The sequence below is a fragment of the Drosophila tropicalis genome, unplaced genomic scaffold (genome assembly GCF_018151085.1).
Source record: "Drosophila tropicalis isolate 14030-0801.00 unplaced genomic scaffold, ASM1815108v1 contig_443, whole genome shotgun sequence".
NCBI classification, from domain to species: domain Eukaryota; kingdom Metazoa; phylum Arthropoda; class Insecta; order Diptera; family Drosophilidae; genus Drosophila; species Drosophila tropicalis.
In genome coordinates, this window is record NW_027172907.1 from 126,440 (window position 1) to 150,666 (window position 24,227).

A 24,227-nucleotide genomic window follows, 5' to 3' on the forward strand; every position below is an offset into this window, starting at 1 on the left:
ACTCCATAAAGAGTCTTGTAATATAAGTGCCATTGAAGCAACGAAGCTACTCATCGACGGGTGCACTCCATGGACAAACCCTACTAGCCATCTCACGCCACGAAACAAAGTACAAACAAAAGCGATATGGTGATACAAACTTTGACGACAATTTTCAATAGTTGGTTGGAGAGTTATTTGGCATGGTTCATAATTTTGTTTCTTTTTCTTATTCCGTAGATTGACAAAGGTATGTTCGCCTAAGGCGAAGGTCGCGTCCCGATCGACACCAACGCCTAAGTTCCCAAGCCTCACTACGATTGACAACACGGGCAACGGTGGGGGCCCACCGACAACCATCTCGCCCACGGTCAAGGGTGGTGGAGCTCACATTGAGCCAAAACATTCACCACGCAAACTCCTACACCAGATTCCCATACAAAAACCAGTAAAGCAACAAAAAATTGCAAAATTTGAGCCATACATACACACATACTAACCCCTGAGCTTTTAGTCGGTAGTTGAATTGTATTGGTATTTGAAAATTAAGAACTTTTCCGACTTTGAAAGCGATTTTAACATATCTCTATCATAGATTGCGACTTGTGTTTTCAGGTAGTTTCGTATAATATAACTCTCTATCAATTTCAGGAAAAAAAAGTATTAAAAAATGTCCTGGAACAAGACCAAAATCACGATTTACTTACACCTAACATTACTTGTTTGGTTCCTCTAAAATTATGTATCAAATTATTTTGAATGATTTTTCTAGATTTTCTTTTACAGGCTTTTGCCATTATTCATTATTTATCAACTCGCTTTATCTGAACATTTCGATAATTGTGTTTTGATTTTCATCTGCTTCGGCTGGTTTCGATTGACCATTTTATTTTGTGTGACAAATATAATTGAATTATCATTGTCCTCATCTGCCATATCTCTCAACTTCAATCTCAATAAATTTCCATATTAAATTCAAGTATTACAAAAATTGTGTTTACTCCTACGTGTTTTCCATTTTCTTTCTCCTTCTTTTGAGCATTCTTTTCCTCCTCTTTACTCACCTCCCATATCCAGTTGCTTTTTATGCTTGTCAAGGTTTTTCCGTCCATTTGGCTCGTCATCATCCGATGTTGTCGATGATGCTGATGATGAAAATGTTCTGTGTGATTGTTGTTGCAAGTGCTGCAAGGAAAAAGTAGAAAATGTGTCAATTAACATTAATGAGGCTCCATTTTCGGACTTATTGATTGTGCCATAAATTAGCCATGGATCTTTTTCGAGAAGACCAGTTGGGGCAAAGCAAAATAAATATATTACAAAACGTTAAACAACCGCAGCATCTCCATATCCCCTTCACCCATCTGCACGCCCTTCTCATTCATATTCTCAGGTTGCTATCTTGTTTCTAGCATGTGCCGAGCCCTACCTAATTAAGTTAAAATGCTCCCCAGTGAAATCACGTGCTTGCCATAAACGAACGAAGCAAAACGAGCGTAAATACAGTTATTGTTAAGTTGGAAGTGAGTTGAAGGTGCGTTGGAGTGGATGTGAGATGGAAATGGATGAGCTCCAGTGGAGTTGAGTAGAAGATGTAAAAAACAAGTGCCAGGGGTTAACTCACCCTCGACTGTAGCAAACATCTTATTCAGCCCACATTGCGTATGAGCAATCACACTCAAATTTACACACGGGTCGAGCGGGAAAAAGCGTTTGGCAAATAGCACAGGGCTTTCGAAAGAAAATTATGTAAGTAAATCGTCTCGTCGACTTTGCTATACCATGCACATAGACAAATAAATGTTGGAAATTTAGAAGACCAACTTGGAAACATTGTATCTCCCGTAGGGGCGTGGCAAAATATGTGAAATTAACTTGATCTCCGTCCACACTAAAATATATTTGGTGGTTCTAGTTTTAATAGTCTCCGAGGCTTTTGAGGTGGTCAAAAATATATGTATGTATAAATTACAATAAGGTGCTATTGGTAATCGTTGGTGCTAAATCTAAAAATAGTTCCAAAAACGAACTAACAAGTTTTCGATTTGATTTGAGAGATTCTCAAAACAAACTGCCACAAAATCTTTAAAGATTTCGGTGACACCCCCGATTAAAACTGTTTGATATCATCGTGTTGACATCGCATAAAATCTTTATTATAAAAGGAAAAACCAAGATTGCTAAATTCAGAACTACCACTGTGTACATGCCATTTTCAACTTCTGCTGATTGGATTTTGCGCTTGACTTCAATCAACCGTTTCAATAATTCAATAGCAATTCGAAACTCTCCAAAAAAAAATGAAAACAAAAATAAAAACCATGAAAAAACAGAACAGTACAAAGAAGAAAATGCATCCCCAAGGTAATTGAAATTTAAATGGCAAATAAATGACGCGAAGTTTTGTTTGCTAAACCCCCGACATACGCAACCAGCCGACCACCCGGCCAGGCTGCCAGTCTTAGCCATAAATCACATTCTGTTCACAAAACTTTTCTCCTTTTTTTCCGTCTCTTTTTTGTGATTTGCCAGAGCGAATTATTGATGAACATTTCTGGTCAACTGCAAGACAAACAACTTGCTGCCTTTTAGCCGCAACTTTCTGGCCTCGTGATCAAATGTTATAAAAAAACAGGACAGGGGCTAAAATCTCGGCCTCGCCGAAGTTTTATTTACCCTTGTAATTTTTTTTGTTACTCTTTCCTTTCGTTAGAACGGGTATGATATTGTTGTCGCAAGTTAATCATCTAGTTTGGTGATAATCGCATAATCAACAAGAACATGTTTATGACCAGAATTATTAGTAATATAGTTATTTGGTTTTTGGCTGAATCCGAGAATCACCATGCTTGCAGTATGTAGAAATTCGCATTCAAATCCGGGGTTTAGGAGCAATTTGCGTTGACCCAGTATTAGAAGAATATACAGATATACTTTTACTTATATACAGATATACCACTGACAAAAATTCATATACGGTTTTTGTAAGGGTATACAAAAAAAAAAAAACAAAAAAGGAAGAAAATAAATGAAGGAAGTGGCAGAAAAGTTTACCCAAAAGGCATTTACACGCTGAAGCGAAGCAGATGAAACATTAGCTAAGGCATAAATTTAACAAGCTCAGACAGCTCAAACAAGTCAAGATGAGCCCAAAAGTATGCTGCACAAAAGTTTTTTGATGTCCGCTTTTTTTGTTTTTATGATCGTCAAAGTAAATAGCAATCGCAGCTCGGAAAATTCTCTGTCGGAAATGAAAATGTAATTTTATAAAATTACACCTGCTGCTATCAAGGAGCAGCAACTTGAGTCAAATCAGGTTAAATTTAATCTGTGTTGTGGGGCCAACAACTTTAAACATATTGTACCCCACTCACCCGACAACAAACATCAGAAAATATCACCATCATCATCTCTATCTTCATTTTCATTTCACCTACCTTTATACTATACTCTCACGGATATGTTGGCAGGAATTGCTTCATAATCAGCCTCTGACAATGTGGCCACCACGTGCGGTCGTTGTCTCGGATAATTCTTTTCACAAAAACAATAACAGAAAGCTGAAAGGCAAACGCCAAGCTGACTTGACAAAAGATACTCGAGAGAGGCGCCGGTAGATGGAGAAGGGGCAGGGTAGGGGATGTAACAGCAGGCGTAGTCGGCTGAGCAACATTCCAGGTAATAAAAATGAACAAAAGAACACGAAAAGAGACAAGGATAGCTAGAAAAGGCAAGCATGTTTATATGCATAAGAGCTCATTTTGCGAAAAATGCTAAATTTTTGGAATACTTTACACACTACCCTGAAGTAATTTGGGCTTACGTAACTTTTACTCTTTATACTGCACGATTCCATTATAGATTTCTCACTGAAAAGCAGGAGGATATTAATCAAAATATACAATATTGACGACAGGGACATTTTCATCAGTGTTTACGAAAGCTGTGGTCGAGCAGATGTTACATTCTTACAATATTGACGATAGAAGAAAGATTTTGATAATTTTTTTGACCAAATTGATGGTAAAACGCAATTGATTGATGTGTACACTATCTTTTGAGGTGCAAAATATTTGAAACTTTCATATTTGTAGTGTAACAAATTTTTCAGAATATTGAAAACTAACAAAATATTCAGTCTTAAAGAATAGAATAGTCAAAACTCTATGGTTTTAAATATATATATATAAAATAGTAGTTTCGGACTGAGGATAAAAGAGGATATTTTATATAAGTAGCTCTCATAGAAACAATCAGCCAAAAAGAGTAATTTTTTTCAATAACTTCGTTATTTCTCAGGAGATTGCCATGAAAATATCATTTTGAATATTAATAGTTTACCAGGTAAACTGAGAAATACACAGTTAGCATACTATCAAATATGTGTAGCATACTTATGGGCAGTTACATTCGGGTGTTTATAGCAATTAAAAGTTTGCCCCAAAACCAAGAAAAAGCCAGAAAGCCGGGCTAACAAAATAATGAAGAAGAAATTCAATAGTAGGTCATGAAGTTCCAGAAAAAGGACAGAAAAATACACTGAAAAATATATTCTATGGAATGAAAAGAAAAAGAAATTTGAGGGCTTAGCGAAGTAGAAAGTGATAAAGGGAAGAGAGTTTAAAGACAGCTGATTTTCAGGAAAATTCTTAAATACAATCGTAAAAGACTGAAAGAGTATATAAACTTCGGTTTAACCAAACTTATATTTTTCATTGCACATTTTGCCAAAAAAAAAAGTATAATTATTTTCATTTCAACAGCTAAAACATGTTGGGAAAATTCCAATGCGAAATCGTAATAATAAATCAAATCATACTTAAGTAGTTCTCTGTAAAATTTTATTCAATAATTGGGATTAAATTTAAAATTATTATAAACCCCAGATTACTGAAGAATGGGAACAGAGCTCGAAAATGAAACTGAATACATTTATCTATGTTTATAAATGTCGATAAATTTCTATAAATATTAAGTTAGAAAGTTGAAGTGGAAAAGCTAATAAATTAGCCACATGCTGAAAATGTCGAAACAAAACCGCGCACACACACTCATACACACACACCACATAAATAAATGTAGATCAGATAGACATATATGTGTGTATGTATATATGTACAAAAATCTTTTTTTTCTTTTGTTTATTTTTGCTTCTTTTCATTCAAAGTGAATAACAATTTTTTGTGAATTTTTCTGCAAGTAAATATTTAGCAAGGAAAAAAAAGAACACAAGCTACCAAATCAAATACAAGGAAATCTTTGTGACTACACCAACGTTTGCATGCCCTTTCAAAACATTGTAAGCGTGAAATTTATCCATAAGAATTAAAAAAGAAGAATCGCCATTTAATAACAGTTACTTTGGAAACATTTTAACAAACTTTAATGCACTAAGAAAGTAAGATATGGAAGATGGATTCAAAATGAAAGATATAGGAATATCTGGTAAGGGTATGTAAAGAAAACGGGTAAACAAAAACGTCAACGACAAACATCAAAAATTCAAGATAAAATGAAATGAATTGAAAGCAGACAGACTAAAATTAGTCGTGTACAATATACCATATATGCACGTACACATAGAAATGTTTGTATGTACTATACGTTCACATAGATAAATACATATACAAAATCAAATGTTGAGTGAGAAAAGTTTTCAGCAAAATGAAAATAGAAATAATCTTTAATATGTATTTTTCTCTTGCCTCGGTTTTCGTTATTCATTTAATAAACAAGATATCTTACTCTCTTGCTATTTTTCTCTCCAACTGCCACTATCTTTCTACACACTACACTCGTAGACATATTGCCCATTTGATTGTCTGAATGTCATAAAATGTAGCCATACAGACGCACACACGCACACAGAGAGAGAGAAAGCACGCACAAAAGTTAAGTATGACCAAAGAATTTTCATCTTACACACATGAGAGAAACTTTGGGCTTATTGGACATGTTTGAGCGTTTTCTTTGGAGCTTGGATGGGCTATTTATGCAAGCCGTTTGTTAAATATGTTTTATGGTCTCATTTTGGCAATACATTTATCCGTTTCTATCCGTTTTTGTTCGGCGAATGTTTGGGGAATTGCCTGTTTGTCTGTAGTTCTGTCTGGTTTGGATGGCAGTTTGGTAGTTTGGCATACATTTTGTATTTGCATTACGTATGCGTAATGTGTATGATACGTATACGTCATGTGTGCGGTATATCCCTATCCGTGTTCTTTGATGTATGCAAGTATGTGTTTCAGTCAATTTTGAAAATGAAAATGCATTAGAGATGTGGTAAATGTTCAGCATTTCTCTGTTTATTTGTTGATAACTCACGTAATCCGTGCCAATAAAAATCGAGAACAATTTTCGACAATTAAAATTATCAAAGAATATCAATGTTGATATTAACTTACTTACTTAGTTGTAATTGAAAGAATAAAAGCAGAACATAATTAGATCCATAAGAACTACTACCGAAATAGCAAATAGTTCGTAAATGTATGCAGTGTAATTGGATGAATCTCCGCCCTCCTCTCCAACAACGTTCTTTGGTAAATGTATGCAGTGTAATTGAATGTCTCTTCGCCCTCCCCTTCGACAATGTTTTTTCAATCAATGTATATATGTATTCATGTCAAAAGTTGGGGATAGCAGAGGCGCTCAGGTTGGTTAATCTTCGGGAACTGGCCACTACTCTGTGCAAGTGTAAAGAGTCGCCTACGGGTACGGATGGTAAATAACTCAAAGGAACCCCGAATGAGAGAAATTGAAAGAAGTGGTGCATGATATGACATGCCGAAGGGAGAGAGGGTGATGGGTGGTGGGAATTAAACCGACATCAGAGTAATTGCGTTACTCACTCAAAATAATGGCTCATTAACAATCCAGGACAACCAGGACGGAACAGGAAGGATATACAAGTGAGGGTGGCTTTAATTAGCAAAATACTTTTGTGTCTAGACTCAGTTGGAATTTATTTGATTGTAAACGAAGCAAATGGAGCAAGGTAGGCAGGCGCCACTTGATGTAAAATTCACAAAATGGCCAAACCCGAGAGCGTAGGAAGAACATCAAGAAAGCAGCCAATTTATCCTTTTACAGCTTCTTGTTGGTCTTTCGTAACATTTATAGGCGCTCCTTGTCGTTTGTTTTCCTTTCGCTCTTTCAGCCAGATCTCTCTTTGATTCCTATCCTACTTTCTAGTGGCCCATGCATGAACAATTTCTCAAAGTACGACCTTTCTTTCGGTAACATGAGCGACCAAATTTTAATTTGCTTACTTTTCAGCCCAAAAACAGGCAGGAAGAAAAAGAAGCGGGACACACCCAAGAGCAGCGGCGTGTTCTCAATTAGCCCGGGCAACAAAACGCGGCCAAGTGTTGAAGTGCGCCCACAAGCTGTGCAAGTGTTGCCACTCGAAACGACATGCAAACGACATAATTCAGGTGGCTCCTTCTCCCTACTCGCCATGTGCCCTAAGCACCCAAAGCGCCCTGTGAGTGTTCCATGTTAAAGGTTCTCCTGTACCTACTAAAAATTTGTACAATGTATGTATATATCTAGGAACCAGGCATTTTAAAGCATTATTTTCGAGGCACTATCCAGTATAGACTTATTGTTAGTGGTAACCTTATGAACTATGGAGCAATGAGCAGCAAAAGAGAGAATTTTGGCAGAAGTAATCAGAGTAATGGCTGGTTCTGGAAAAAGACCGCTAATTTTACGCTCTAATGCGCAGCGCTTACAGCGGAAAAAGTAATCGCAACAGGGTCCCTTTGGCTATTAAAATGCAAAGCTTTTAAAAAACTGAACTTCAAGGGTGCGAATTTTCATGTCGAGTTGGCGATTGAACTCGCAGAGGGTATTACAAAGTCGAAGCCTTTCGCTTTGTTGCAAAAGGCGTCTAAATATAAATCTCTTTCAGTTAACCCTTTCTATAGAAACCTTATCACAAAGCCCTTTAACAAGAATAAAAAAAAGGACAACAGTTCTTTGTAAATTTATGTAGCTTGTTTTGTGGCAATTTTGCATTTAATAGGAAAATTTGCTTCTGAGTGCCACAGCAGGCCGTATGCTGTCGTCGGGATGATGCGTCCCAGCTCTCTTCCCTATACATTCTTTTTTGTGAAGCGAACCTGAACTGAATTATTAACTAGACTCTTATGCAGTTAACTTTTGGTTGAGGGATGTCAAGGGTCCCCATCGGTGTTTACCAATTCCTTCGCGTTTCTCAGCATTTGCCCCCATTGAATGTTAAGCTCAGGAAAAAGCGAACAAATTTATGCAAAACCAAGGGGCAAGGCTAATTGGTCATTGCCAAAATTTGTATACCCTTTCTGGCAAATTAACCAATTGATTCATTGTCTGTTTATACGGCAAATATGTAAATGTGTAAGCAATTTTAATAAAAACTTACAGAATTATGGTTAATTCGGTGCATTAGTTGACCATTTTGTTTTTGCGATAGTCGCATAAAAAATTCGAGCTATATGATTTTGGTGATTCAATCCAGTTTGATCTGTAACTTTAACAGCAGGAGTTTGCGTTGATCCAGACGGTCGGACGAATGGAGAGACCTGTCTATATGGCTATGGAAGTCCATATTATTTGTTTCCTTACATGCGTTGCACAGTTCTGACCAAAATGAATATACCCATTTTGGAAGGGATTCGGGTTTCTAGTACAAATATTAACTGTATAAATTACTTGCTGCTTTTTCTGTTTAAAAGATTGTTGACCCTGCAACACATTAGCAAAGAACTTCGGCCAATAAATTTACTTAAAATCAGACCCCAAAGCCGTACTCTCTTTTTCGTGGTTATAAATTGAAATGCGCTGATTTAATAAAGTAAACAAGATATTTAGGGTCTTAAACGAAATAATACTTATCGTTTAACCCTCTACGCTGGCCGCAAGAGCGTCAAGACACCGTTTTCGTTGTTGATTTTAGCGAAAGAACTATAACCACTATTTTATTTGAAATTTTTTTGACCTGCTGCTTTAGCTTTCATTATTTTGTGATGTAGGCTTAGACGCTTAATATGTATTTGAAGTGTAGCTGATAAGAAGGCGACACATTATCTTCGCTCTAACAGTCGCCAAAAGTATAATTTCGGGAACAGTTTATTGTTACTATTATTATTATATACAGAACAGTGACTGCAGAGACCTTCTAATATACTTATAGTTGGACTTACAGGAAGTGTATTTATACATATATTTGCAAAGTGAGATTATATTTGTTGAATATAACTGGGTATACGACTCTATCTAAGTATTGGTTTGTTGATTTTAAATATTAAATTACTTTGGACAGGTTCTTATGTGTTAAAGAGTGTGGTTAAAGGGTGGATTAAAGGATGGGAAAAATGATTTCCTATGGGTAACAATATTCGGGCATTCTTGTAGGATAGGGAAACGGAGTTACAATATTGGCAGGAGGTTATGGATGTGCGGTTGAGGAGGTAGGAATGGGTAAAATTTGTATGTCCAAGACGATTTCAATTCGTCTTTACCAATTATTCAAGATATGTTAGTTTAATGCATTCATTTATAGATTTGCCGAGTTTGATAGATAGACAAATGTTCTTTTTTGCACTTCGTATTTTATTTTGACAAGACTCTCTGCTTTTTGCTATGAATATTTTATAATCGGTCCACTGTGCGATGGCAATCGAAGAGTTGATAATTGAATTAAGAGGTCATTGAGTACCTTAGTTGGGAAAACTCAAATTGATCGTAGGCCATCCTATATCATAAATTGGATTTATGTACTTTTGCAATTGAAAAGTTACGTTCTTATGTACCCGAAGTAGGCTACAAATCAAATGGCAACCCAGAAAGCGATCCTACTTAAAGTGGAGGCGGCAGTTGGGACCTTTGAAGAGTTCTTACAGTTCCTTGCTGGGAATGTCCACCTTTTCGTATGCTTGATTTAAGGATTTTTTTTATTCACAGAATATTCTTCTTCACATGTTTCCAAAATTGAACTCTTCGGTTGTTCATGGCATACTTTTGGGACTTAATTTCGCTGAATTTGAAATAGTTAAAAAGTTGACAAAAAATAGTCGACTGTAATCGAAACTTCTATCCTTGTTTTTTAGACAATGGAAAAAAAAAACAATTTTGTTTTTTTTTATTATTAGTTAAAGTAGTTTTAAAGTCTTGCAGTGTACTATTTTGCCATTTACCATCATTAACATTCCCTCCTCCTACATAAATTCACGCGATGCTCCTACATATTTGCCTCCGAGCCACAAATATTAATACAACAAGCAAAATTACTCTCGCAATTTTGAAAGTTTTCTGCTGATGAAGCGAAGTAACTATGACGATGAGGACGAAACGGCCTAATGGCGAACCTTTGCCAGCTTCCATCCAGACTCGCAGCTCCATGTCTTCCACCAATCCGCTCCACCCCGCTCCCCCCAGCACATTGTTTATCATCCTTCATCCCTTTTGGCATACATTGGCAGAATTTAAGTAGCATTAATTACGCATATCCTTGCGATTTTATTCCACTTTTGTTTAAATATTTTCCCTGCTCCAGAATGAATGTTTACTTTTAGCTAGCGAAAGATTTCCCCTTAACGCCGATGCATAGTAATTGTGTGGATGAGTGTATGTGTGTGAGAAAACGTGCACAAGTTTTCCCCAAAAACGAAACGAAAAACCCCAGAGACAGCAAAGGGCGCAAGAGTTAGATGTGTTGGAGTTTCTAAGGCTCCGTCTGGGGCTGGGGCTGGGAAGACAAGCTTCTCGGCATAATATGCAGATTTGCTGTGGTTTTCTTTGTGTGTTTTTGTTGAAATGGGTTAAGTCGAAAGCTTTTGGGCGTTCGTCTTCAACAACGGAGCAAGACATCTGATTTTTTGGGGGCAAGTTAAAGCTTTCAGGTTTAAAATTCGTTCATAAATAAGGCAAATAAACATTCCAATAGACACAATCTCAAACAACTTTTTAGGAATGTGAATTTTTCCCCCCATGATTCATCAGATTACATTCAAGCTATAAGAGTATGTATATATATATGTACATATATAAATACATAAATATATACGAGAACATAGTCATAGGCGTGTTTTGAGTTTTAAGAAAAGTCGACGGCACGATTATAAGAAATTGCGATATCAACAACAGAACACTTGTTTAGCTCTGACCAGAACAAACGAGGGGGAGAGAGAAGAGAGAACATACATAAGTCAGCTGTAGCAAGTCACACGTTTATTGCCTTGTAGTGAATAATCAATATTTTATTTATAATTATAAGTTAAACTTTTGAAATAAAAAGTCTAATACATTCTCTAACCGGCACTTGACTGATAAGCTTACCATCTTATAGTTGCTTTGATAAATAGTCTTATAGTTGCTTTGGCCACAATATATACATGTGCCTCAATTAAAGAGCTGCATGAATGAAAAACTCGAATCGATTCGAATTGTCTCATTCTGATTGGGACGTTTTGAAGCAAAAACCAGTTAATTTGATCAAAAATGTTAGGAAAATCATGAATGATATGAAATTAATATTCAAATTTTAACATCAATACGCCAAAAATTGTATTGCCTTGTATTGGATCGGATATTTTGGAACAAACCTTGGAAAATGTAATCAAGAATGATTGCCACATTCAACTCATTCATTACGTTTTGGACATTGCTATATCAAATGGATTTGTCTATCATTCATGCAGATCTCTAGTCTCAATGTATAAATAAATAAATGTATGTACATACATATATTGGTAAAGTTAAGATTTGGATGCTTATGATCGTTGATGGGTTTTTGAGAGAATACGAAGAGATTGGAAGTCAGTTGGCAGCTTAAAGGTTATCGTCGGTATGTAGTATATCAATTGTTATCTTTTCCTTTTGTCTTATTGTTCATTCGAGTAGTATAATCTTATCACTCAGGTCCACTTTAAATAATACATTTTCAATAAACTTTTATAATAATTAATAAAAATTAACATGTAAATTAAAATCTCCCCAAACAATGAACAAGATTTTGTTAAAGAGATATGAAGCCACTAGTTGAATGGCGATAAAAACTATCTTATTTTTTTTATCAGATTTTGATAAAAATAAATAGCATGAACGGGAAATTCAATGTACTTATTTTCGTAGTTTAAGAGTAAGAATACTTTTGTACAAATTAGTCGTCCGACTTTTGTTTTTCTTACAAGAAGGTTTGGGAAACCCTTTGGTTGAAGGACCCATTTTTCTCCCTCTCTCTAGCTTTTATAGCCTTTGAGATCCAGGTGTTCATACAGAGCCTACTTGGTTATAGCACCTTTTGAAAATTTTTCCGATAACTTTCAAAACAAACAAATAATGTACCACATATTCTACTTACTATATTGCCCCTATGAGCTTTTAATTTTTGCAATATTTTACAACTAAACTGGCTTTCTGAACATTACTTAGTATACAGAATTATATAATTCCACTAAAATATCTTATTAAGAAACTTTCATGGATTAAGGAAGGCTCAATTTACTTAGAAGAAAGGATTAGATTAAATTGCTTGATTTCGAGGGCGAAACTTACAATTAAATTTAAAAGATCCTTTATTCACTGAAAGGAATAGATAGTGTCCTGAAAACTCAAAATAATGAAGAAACCCGTGACTGATTCATTTCGTTTAATTTGGGGGAAAGAACCTTGAACCTGCCCGTTTAAAAGATGTACCTTCAATATGCAATCTGTAATGTTTAATGTGCTGGAAACTGGAAAAGTAGACTTGTGTGTAACGATTTGCTTTAAAGTCAACCTATAGCAAGGGCATTTATGTACATAATTGTCCGACTACCGCTTTTCCTCATTAATTTTTCTTCTCTTGTTGCCTTTGCTGATGTTTGTGTGTATTGGTTCAGAGCTACAGCATAACGAGACAAGAGTACAAAAAAATTAAGCCTCATGCCGGATATCAAAACTAGTGTCATCCAATGCATTCAGTTTAATTAAATATCAATTGATCGAATATTCGCATAGAATAATTGCTGACCCAAAAGAGAGAGATAGAGAGACAGAAAGAGAGAAGGAGAGAGAGAGCAAGGAAAGAGACAAAGAGGAGGAAAAATATACGCACCATGGTCCAATGCCTTTGCACACCAAAAAAACACACATGTAGATACATACATACATACATATATGCAAGAGAAGACACAAAATCTGCACAGAATCCGAAAAATAAAATGCATACAAAATATATCCAAGGCCAAAAATGGCCATGGCAAAACACAAAAAAAAAATTAACTCATCACGCCGAATTCTGTGTACCATGCACCACGTGAAACAACAATTTTCAAAATGTATGCAGATGTATGCATTTTTTTCTTAGCTCCGCCATCAGGCAACGGCCAAACTCCGCGTTTTGTCACATAGTGACATACCAAATGAATCTTCATACACACCAAGCTTGGTTGTCTTTGAAAAAAGGAAATGAAATTTAAGGCAAAAGAAGGCGTGGTTAAAATTTGAAAGAAACTAGATTTGCCTACCCACTACTCGAGTCTACATACCAAATTCGCTAGCTCTAGCTCGTGTAGTCTCCGAGATATAGGTGTCCATACGGACAGACGAAAGTGGCTAATGCGACTCGGCTGTTCGTCGACATTAATATGCCATTTCACACTCTCTGGCTGCATGGTATGAAAACGTAGAAAAGGAATTGAGGATAAAAAAGCAAGCGTGGCTATTGTCGGCAGTCGGACAGCACCAAAGATGGGAGCACATGTTGTATATTGTGCGGTAGACCGAATGGCGCCGAAAAGTTTTTTGCCAATAACAACATAAAAATAAAACAAAAAGAAATCAAATATAATAGATTTTCGGGTAGAGGCCGGGCTTCCGAAGAGCTACGGATTCTATTAAAAAGTGCATTAAAAATGGTAAATAAAACAAAAAACATAAACTCGAACAAAATTGGCAGCGAGCAGCACAAAATGGTGGCCAAAAGGGATAATAATATTTATGACACTCTTTTGCGGTCGAAGGAGACCGCTGAACTTTCGACTGACTCTTATGACGCAGGTAGGTAGACGGGAACACAATTGCCAAAAAATGACAAAAGTTGCATAAATTTCATAGTTTTCATTTCGAAAGCTAAAAGCGCTGCAATTAGTAGAAAAACCTTCGACGCGAAATTGAATTTGTGTGTTATAAGGTGGTTCATACTGCCGGGCTAGATATGGTGGCATTATAAGTAAAATGACAATTCGTCAAGTAACATCAAGCCCGCAAATGTTGGTATCGATCAAGACAGGATTATCCCGCACACATATCCTATCGTCGCCGTCCAGAACTATAAAGGCAGGATCACTAGAGAACGTTGCACACCCTTTTAACTTCCCATAGACCGCTCAGAATAAATATTTACAGGGGTGTCAAAGTCACTTTTGAGAATTGTCTATTCAACTGTCCAGATGATTCCATGGAAGATACACAAAAATCAGGACTATCATATACTATAATGGAGAATAACAAATTGATGTCCAAGTCCTAAATATAGGTATTATTGGCATCTGACGCAGACAACAAAGTCAAAATTTACAATATTATTGTAGCTCCATTTGGAAATATAGCATCCAGATATATAGGATAACTGCTACGTGTCAAATGAACTACTCCGCGGTTGTTATATGTATATGTACATACCTATCTAACTATCTCGTTCACTTTTGGATGCGCAAGGCCAAATCCGCCCTTTTGGCGCACATAGTGAAAACGTTCATTCCATAACTTATCTATTTTTAGTACCATTTTGATTGAATTTAGTGTGTTGCTAGATATTATTGGCAAATGTTAGTATGCCAAATAGACAGTTATTGGTTTTTTTTTAAAAAGCGGCGGCGGAAAGGGTCGTGAGGAAAGACTCTACATACCAAATTTAGTAGCTCTTAATGCTAGAATCTTTAATATTGCCTTCCATATTCAAAGTTCACGCAATTGTGGTAAGCAATATCGAATAATTTCCATCATCATTTACGTAATTTTACATAATACACTTTCAAATGATTAGGATTTTGTCGGGAATATTATTAGTTAGTTAGCTGTCACACCGTGCGTATACGTTATGAGTTGGAAAAAGAAAGGGCCGGCTAATGCTGCATGGCCTTAGGCGTCATCTAATTGTAAATACGCCACTGATAACATCAACATTTTGTTTGCATTTGGTGTTGCTGCTTTTGACACTTTTGTTTGCTAAGCTTCGGCTTCTCTTTCACTCTCTTCTTTCAACACCACCAACTACCCCATCTAAAACGACGACGACATTCTCGCAGAAAAAAACCCTCTTTAGATAACGGCGATTCTAATCATTTTATATGCAAATTTTATTTGCCTTTAGCCAAGACAAACAAATAAAACAAAATGATTCTATTTTGCTTCCTCTTTCCACTTCAACCTGTTATTATATTTCTATAGTATATTCGTTTTTGTTTTGATGAATGAATGAATCGAACTTACAATCAGTAATCATAGCCAACCAACCAATAGGGTATGACTCATTAATTTAGCCTTTCTCAATGCTTTTCAAACTGTCAGCTACCATTCAGTCTGTCCGTTAACCCGCTGCAGTGTCTGTCATGTATATTGCAATGTGAAATAATTTTAGACAGCTGTTTGTTTTGTTTTTCTTGTTTTTTTTTTTTTTTTTGGACTTTAGTAAATTTGGTTTTCTGTTTGGAGACGCGCAGGTGCCAACTTCAACAACAAGTTGAAACACGGACACACACACCCTGACATATACGACACACCCATACAGGTGCAAAAATAGAGCTTAAGAGGAGGAAACAGAGAGTGAAAGGAAATCGAAGAGAGAGAGAGAGGATAAAAGCAGAACTTTAACTTGAGTTTGGCACACTCCAAAAGCGAAAAAAAGAGGGAGAGAGACGGAGAACCTCAATTCTTGGCCAAATGTCAGGGGCGTATGCGGTAACTTTGTATGTATGCAAATGTATATAAAATTTATCTTTTATTATTATTTTTACAGACATATTATTAATAGGCCCAAATAAAATCAATTTAATTTTCTTAAAACAATAAAAATTATGAATTTCACTAATTAATAAGAAACTAATTTGCTATGTCTTAAATAATATATTAATAGGGCTTTAAAATTAACACTAATAGCCAGATTAATGAGCGTAAAAACTGTTCACGTACAAATTATTTGGCAAGTTCTACGACCAGAAAACTGATTCTCAAAGATAAGTAGGTCCCAGGAATAAACTTTAAAAAAAAACTATTTTATTCGCCTATTTTACTCGCTTAACCCGAAAATTTGTTATTCAAACCATGTTGTAGATTTGATTTACAAAGTTAAATAAAGTAGGTAAAATTTCGTAGAACTTGAAACATAATTTTAATATTGACTTCTAAAAACAGTCGCGCACAGGATTTCTTAAGCTCATTAGAGCTTCATTCAGAATTTCTGCAGCCTTAACTGCCTCCAAGATGCTATCTTCATTTTGCTGTCCTGCCCGTCGTCTAATGTTGTCCCCGGAACGTTCCCCACAAACATATTCATTCAGTTCTTTCTTTGACGTCAGTAGCTTCTTGTATGGGAACCAAACAAGTCAGCGAATTTCCCTTTAAACCAGGTTCTACTGTATCTTTTGGCACTGCCTGCTTACAGCAAGACATCATGGTGCAGTGTATTTCGATCTTTCGAATATGTTTGGAAGAGTGAAAAAGTTCTTAGGGCTGTTCATTATGAAGCATTAAAACAATATGGTCATCTAATCGGATTATTAACTAATAGGAGCTAAGTAAACAAGTTCTTTTGAATAGTAAGTACATACATAAGTACATTTTTTTCACTCTCTGAGACAAAAAGATTTTCGAAATCATGAAATATGTATTTTGAAAACAGCTTTTAAAGTGATATTCATACATCTCAAATGAAATTTTGCAGTATTTAAAGTTGGAGACTTTTCTTTCCAAAGAAAGTTGAGAAAGTTTTCAATAACTCCTCCGAACTAACACTTTGTAAGAAATTATATTCTTTTTTAAAAGGCTTTTCTCCTGCGGCCCCCCCCTTTAGCCGGCTCCTTTGCTACGCCTTTTTGCGGCAGATGTCAGAAAGAAAGCAACTCTTGGCAACACTTGGAATATCACACAAGACACACCGACGTGCTATATGTGGGTAATATGTATATATACATGTGTGTGTGTGTTATATGCTCACATATGTACATACATACATACGTAAGCATTTTGGTGTTTGTATGTTCTTGACTGGTTCAGTTCTTTGCATAAATTTTAATAATTTGAGAGAAAAAATTCCCCTTTTTACCCCCCCTTGTCATCAGCTGGACGGGAGTGAGGGAGAGACAGACAGACATACTTTTAACGTACGCACTTTTTACACACATTTGATGTTGAGTGTGTGTGAGTGTGTTCCATGCTTATCTCTCGCTCTCTTCTCTATTTATATGTACATATACATATATTTATATACATTGTTAAGACACTATACATATGTAGATTTTGGCCTCCTGGAGCTGGTTATGGGTTAAGATTGATTTTCACTTACCAGAGCAAAGGTCGTCACCATTGGCGTTGGCGTTGGCGCTAAACGGAATCCACAGCGTCCGAAACGATGCCGTTGATACGAATGGCGCAAGAGTATGCGAAATGTGTTGACCGCAGCGGCGCCTGTTCTGGACATGATTTGGCAGCGAACGTTGTGGAATAGGAGGATAAAGAGAGCAAGGTGCAACTGCAACACACTGAGAGAACACCAGAAAACTCAAAAAAAAAAAACAAAAACAACAACACAAACGTGTTGGGGGGAAAAAAATAGACGCTACGCCGACGACGACGACACACGCACGCACCACTGTGGGGTTAAATACCAAAAAAAAGAGAGAAAGAGAGAGAGAGACAAATGAGTGGCATGCAAGTGAATTTGAACTTGTGTCCACCCGGTAAGTTAAGTTTTGCAGATTTCAGAATTTTCCAAAATTACGACCCATTTTAACGGAACGGAGGAGGTGCACCATGCCCCGCCTTGACTTCCACCCTCTTTATTATGTTATGAGTAGAGGATTGAAGGTAAGCCATCAGTCTTCAATTAAGATTTACTTTAAGCCATTTAATATTGAATTTAGTTACAAATGTTTTCTGTTTTCCACCTAAGGAAAAGCACGAAAGCAACAAGCTGCAACAACAACAAGACTTTCGAGCACGTGTAATGGTGGAGGGATGGTGTGAGAAGGGAGACCGCCAAAGCGGAGATTTCAGATACCGAATGAATTACCGGTTCTCAGACTCACTAAATCGAACTTGAACTCAATTTAAAATAAAGAGTTAATCATCAAATAAGCACAAATATAAAAAGTCAATTTTATTTTATAATTCTTTGACTTTGTTTTTTTGTTTTACTGATAAAAGCATAGGCACTTGAATTTTTAAATTGTGACTTTTGGCCGATAATTAATAATAATAATAATAATGAAAATAAATTTTTAAGCAAGCGGCGTTTTTGCGGCCTTTTTCACTCTCTCTCTCTCTTTCTCCCTCTGTCTGTCTCCTTCTCTATCTCTCTATCACTATCCAAATTCGGCTTGTCAAACTTTTTGCAACATTTCTATGCAACTGACCACCCACTAGTACTCACACAAACAAGCACACACGACTCAATTACGTATAATATTTATTAAATTTTATTTTGCTGCGGTAGTTTTTAATTTTCACTTGTTTTGGTATTGTTTAATTTTGGTTTTTTTAAATCCTAAAAAAAAAATTTAAGCTAAGCGGCCGCGACAACCGCGCGTACGAAAAGTCAACAATCTACTGCCTGTAATCAGTGCAGCCAATTTAGCTATTTAACCGCGTGTTCTGGTAATGCCGGCCGCAGATGGCGGGAAATTTAGCTATAATAAATGTAAAATATTATTTTTTTAATAACGCTAAAAAAGAAACAAAAAAAGTTGATTGCTTAAATATGGCGTAACAGAATTCACGCTTTACAATCCAAACCGTTTTGTACTTTCATGTAAACGAAGTATTTACATTTGAACTTGTGTTAAACAAATTTGTAATTTAATATAATATAATGGAGCCTATCCAGGTAAACAAATTTGTTAATTCAACTACAATTATATGATCATGATGAAATTATTATTCGAGGATATTGCCGGTTCGAGATGTTTATTTAGCTTTTTATAACTTGAAGATTTGCCAGCGCTGTTTGCTCTTACTGGTTTTAGCTGTTTTGAGTCTGTTCCTAACAGAGACCACTATTTCAGTCTGTTAATAACAGAGGCCACTATTTGAGTCTGTTAATAACGATAAAACGGTGGCGGCAGCTTAAAGTAACTAGAATTTGCGTTACGTTATTTTGAAATTGCAAAAATATATTTGGTATATCTTTGCCTCAAGCTAATTGGGCCCACAGTTAAGTTAGATAAATTTAGAATGAAACGAAAGAATGAGAAGAAATTCCGATAATCTTCGGAATTTATGAAACTAAATAGTGTACAAAAACAAAAACATACATATTTAGTTCAAGGAGATTCAATTTTAACCGCCAACGCAAACATCAACGCCCAACCAAAATTAAAATGCGACTGTCAAGTAGAAAGAAGGACATTAAATGATTTGGGCTTGATGCCAGCTTCTGCTGTTGAAAGATTTACTTTTGCGGAATGTGGCAGAACTCTCCTTTCCAAAATCTATTAAGATTGTCGTTGTTCTTGCGATTGAAGTAAAATTTAAAACGCTCACAAAAAAAAAAAGTGCCACAGACTATTAAAGCGATTTCGTAGAATTTAAGCGCTGAATACAGGCAATTCTTTTTTTTTACAATTTTGTTCTTGTCGAAACAATGTGAATTATTATTATTCCACTTTATAATTGGATTACGAATATGAAGTGGCTCGCAAATCGTGATCGAGCAATCCGACGCATTGCAGCTAAGGTCAAAAATGAATTGGGGAAAGTTTCGAGCTCTAAAACGGTGCGACGAATTCCTGGAACCATGATTTTAACGGCAGAGTTGCACGAAATGGACTGTTTGTTAGCCATATGCCAAATACGGAGCTCGCTAGAAAAATTTAAATTTAAAACGCTGAAAAATATCAAAGAAGCTAACTTCGGCTATGCCGAAGTTTTTATACTCTTGCAGTCCTTGGCAGCGCTGCCGGGAGCGGTTGAACCGATTTATATTGGCTGATCCGATCAGAATCAAATTTTGGAATCTGAATTTTTACATCCTATACTATCATCGTAGTAAATTTCATGGGGACACTCCAATTTTTATGAAAATGTTTCTTCTAGAACTATGTGATATAGTGGTCCGATCCTGACAATTTTCATACTTTATCTTGGTAAATGTTTACTACTACTACTCAAGATTTCAGTGTTGAAAAGTGGAAAAATCGGGTAAGGGTAGATTTCAGTGTTGTCAAACGCTATTTTTTATTTGGCGCGCTGTTTGAATGCCCTGAAGAAGAAAAGAACCGCCTACAAGCTCAGGCTTCGACATGCCCTTTTATTATAAGTTTATATGGCAGCTATTTAATATAGTCATCTGATTTTGATAAAAATTGGTACAGTCTTCAATAGGACTCTGTTTCTCTTACGGTCTAGGGGGAGTTTGCATTGATCGAGATGGACAATGTCTGTCCTGTCTTGTCATGCTGATCACGAATATATATACTTTATATGGTCGGAGATGATTCCTGCTATGCGTAACACACTCTTGACCAAAACTAATACAAAGCGTTTTAAAGTTGTAAAAAATTCATTCAAATTTGAAATAAAAATAAATTAAAATTAGACGACATTTATATAAATTATTTTAATGCTTAAATTTTGTATTTTGTCTTAAAAAAAACGAATAACAAGATCTTCAAAATGTCCATTCGCATGGCTGAACAGATGTTCCACTGTTTAATTTGAAGAATGTGGCTTTGTTCAGATATTCAAAGAAAATCATCGAAGTCTACGAATTCTTGGGATACGGATGTTCCTTCCACAAATTTTTCTATGGAAAAAAAAAACAAATTGAAGATTAATAAAGAAGACGTATAAATATATTTAAAACTTTAAATACCTTAAGTGATTCCTCCAAAAGTTCAGAAGGTTTCAGGTGGAGGGTGTTGACCATGGCCATGTCCTTAGTTTTTGCCATTCGCGACAGGATATTCTAAAATCTGTTAAAAACGTAAAAAACAAATTCTTCTGGCAATTATTATCAACTTCGGATAACCATTTTTTATAAATAAATATCCGATAAAATCCAGCCAAAGATTGAATTACACTCTTTAGATAAAACGGCTATGGATAAGGAAAGAGTGACAAAGTTAGCCCCATCCCCCTGGTCCTTACTTTCCTGTTTGTATGTTGTATTCCCGATCAGAGGGTATTATAAAATTGGTCAGCCCATGTATATATGTACATATGTTCTTATACTTGATCCGTATGAGAAGCTGAGTCGATATCTAAAGTACTGCGGTGCATTATAATGCACTTAAAGATATATCTTTGAGTTGTTGACGAAAAATCGGTGATTGAGTTGAATAAAATAAACACACGCTATGTTCAATATATAAATCGGCTCTGCTTAAACGCTGTCTGTCTAACAATAAGTCTAGAAAGACAGCTTGTAAAGCGAATGGGGGAAGCGTGAAGAAATTGCCTCCATAACGAAATAGAAAGAGACAGAGTGAGATGTACAGAGAGCTTGGGGCATGTAAAATCATTATATATATTTATGTATTATATATATTTTAGTAAATTTTATATTACTTTTGTTCATTTCATAGATAATTGTTTAATTAAATTGGCTAAAAAATAGATTTCGAATTGCTTTGGATATATTTGTATAATTATCTTGAAATGAAATAAAACTATTTCAACATTTACAGTTACCTTCATGTCAAACTGGATGTGTCAGAAACATTTGCAAATTCACTGAGGGGGGAACCCCACGACAATGTAAATCATTAGACAAACTTTTATATTTCATTTACACTTGCAATAGTGTTTGCTTTTTATTTTTATTGTCGCATTACGAATCTAAACTTGAACTAGGTTTGTTTTGCTTTTTATTTTTCTTGGGTGTGTTTGTGTTTGGTTTACCTAATCTAAATTTATATATGTATGTATTATCCAACTATGTATCTGCTATCATATAAACAAAAACTCGAATACCTTTAGTATAGGATGCTACTTTGTCTCACACACATACATATGTAGATTAATCTATATATATGTACATACTAAAAAAAAAAAAAAAAAAAAACACACACACACATATACAATAGAGCTTTATCTTAACATTTACATTTGAATACATACATACATATATCATTCTGTATTTAAGTTTCTTTAATAGAGTTTTACTTTTCGGCCTGTTTTGTTTGTTTGCGTTTTAATTCTAAGCATAATTCTAATTGTATAATGGTAATTCGTTAAGGTTTCAGGTTAAAAGCTAAAATTATTTATAATACATCCCTAGGGAATATAGAGTTCGTATTTAAAGTTAAATATGTAGTATAGTAGCAGCCTTATCTATTGTACATGTAGCATCTAACACTGACTGAACGGAACGGAATCGAATCGACCCAAAGGGAACGGAACTGTGGCAGGATAAAAGTCAATGAAAAATGGGCGACGAAAATGTAAAAGTTCAGACTTAAATGGATGCTAAATCTTTGCTTTTTTTCATCAATTATCAACTAATAAACATTTAAATAATTAACAAAACGCTCTTATGCAATATATTCATGATGATGGCCCATTCATGGTAATTATTATTATAATTATGCGAATTCATAATGCGAGCTGACTCTATCCTTTCACATGCATACACACAGACACACTCACACACACACAGATATAATTACATCACATGCACACGCACACACACAAGCATACAAACACAGACAGACATGCACACATTTAAGCTAGATAACTGTACAACATTTCAACTGACAACTGCAGTGACATTAATTAGCTGCAAACAAAAATATTTATGCATGTTAAAAGCAACTAATTATGTTATTTCTCTCTTCTATTCTCCTCCACTCTCCTCGCCACCCATTTCATTGCTCCTCCTCTTCGCTACAAGATATGCTATGCTGTACATATATTTTTCGTTGCGTGCAATTTCCTTCTTGCCTTCTCCCTCCGTTCGTCCTCATCCTGTCAGTTGTTGTGATGTCGCCGACTCTGCCAACTTCTGTTGCTGTGACTGCTGCTATTGCTGCTGTCTCCTCTGTTAAGTAAGATGGTCCTCCCTGTCCTGTCCCTGCACCAGCACCTGCTCCTGATGCAGCCAATACAATTGTTTCCTGAGTTTTGCCCGCAATTTGCGATATTTGTTGCTACCACCATGTCCTACTCCGACTCTCTTTCCTTGCACGGCTCCATTTTCGGCATCTTCGTCATCATCTATGGAGATGAGGTTGCCTCCTCTATCTTGTCCAGCTCCACTAGCCGACACACCTCTGATGCCGAATAGCTGCTATCACGTACCCGTGGACAAATCATCCTTGAGCCATTGCGGTATGGGGCGCGATCCGAGCTTTTTGAGCAGTTTCACCAGCGCCGTGTTGTGATTCAAAAAATACCTGCAAAAGAAGAGAACAAGATTCCGTATTAATATGAGTTACAAACGAGAAAAGCTTTTTCAATTTCAAATCTGTCCTTTTCCTGTGGGTCTTGGTGTAAGTGCTTAAGGACCACAGCAACGACCAGAGGGTCAACTACTACCGCTAATCGACAACTCCCTCCCTTTAGTCGGTTTTGAGAAAATAGCTTATTACTTTTCACAACGATCTGCAGCGTGAGAAATACTTAAAATAAAACGAAAAATTGTTTAAAATATTTGTTCTGTTGGACTTTGTGGCTCCGCAACTCTTATCTTCATCAATCATAGCCGAGCTCATTAGTCGGCACACGCCCATCCCAATCTCCTAGCCAACGATTGGGTAATTTATACCTACATGATGGATCATTGTTTCTAACAAGGCCAAATCAACCCAGATCCACAATTGTTCGAGGTTCTAAATATAAGAAAACAGATTATAAATAGCAACAGCTAACTACTATGGGTATAATACATAGAACAGGATAGAGGGTTCAGTAACGGATAAACGGATTCTGAGCTGGCTAGTTAAATTCAGAGCAACGAACATAGGAAAATATAATAACTAGAAGATTCAGAAATTACATAAATTTATTTGTCCTAACATTATTCTACGATTAATAATGGAAGGAAGATTCATTCAATTTAGACCACG

At 35.9% G+C, this 24,227-nt stretch overlaps 2 protein-coding genes across 4 annotated transcripts in view; both read right to left on the reverse strand.

The window, feature by feature from the left end:
• MCU (mitochondrial calcium uniporter) overlaps positions 1–18,757 on the reverse strand; it is a 54,303-nt gene extending 35,546 nt beyond the window's left edge. For 2 of the 3 annotated variants that reach the window (XM_068286009.1, XM_068286007.1), the window contains exons 1-3: positions 18,596–18,757; positions 17,510–17,815; positions 1,044–1,164 (exon numbers count right to left, since the gene is read on the reverse strand). In XM_068286009.1, coding sequence (XP_068142110.1) covers positions 1,044–1,164; positions 17,510–17,644 — 256 coding nt within the window. In that variant the 5' untranslated portion in view covers positions 17,645–17,815; positions 18,596–18,757. The remainder of the gene's footprint in view (positions 1–1,043; positions 1,165–17,509; positions 17,816–18,595) is intronic. The other variant, XM_068286008.1, reaches the window with a different exon arrangement.
• A 3,254-nt stretch (positions 18,758–22,011) lies between these two features.
• Positions 22,012–24,227, reverse strand: part of sfl (N-deacetylase and N-sulfotransferase sfl) — a 64,867-nt gene continuing 62,651 nt past the window's right edge. The window contains exon 6 of the mRNA XM_068285847.1: positions 22,012–23,555. Within this exon, the coding sequence (XP_068141948.1) occupies positions 23,453–23,555 (103 nt within the window). The 3' untranslated portion in view covers positions 22,012–23,452. The remainder of the gene's footprint in view (positions 23,556–24,227) is intronic.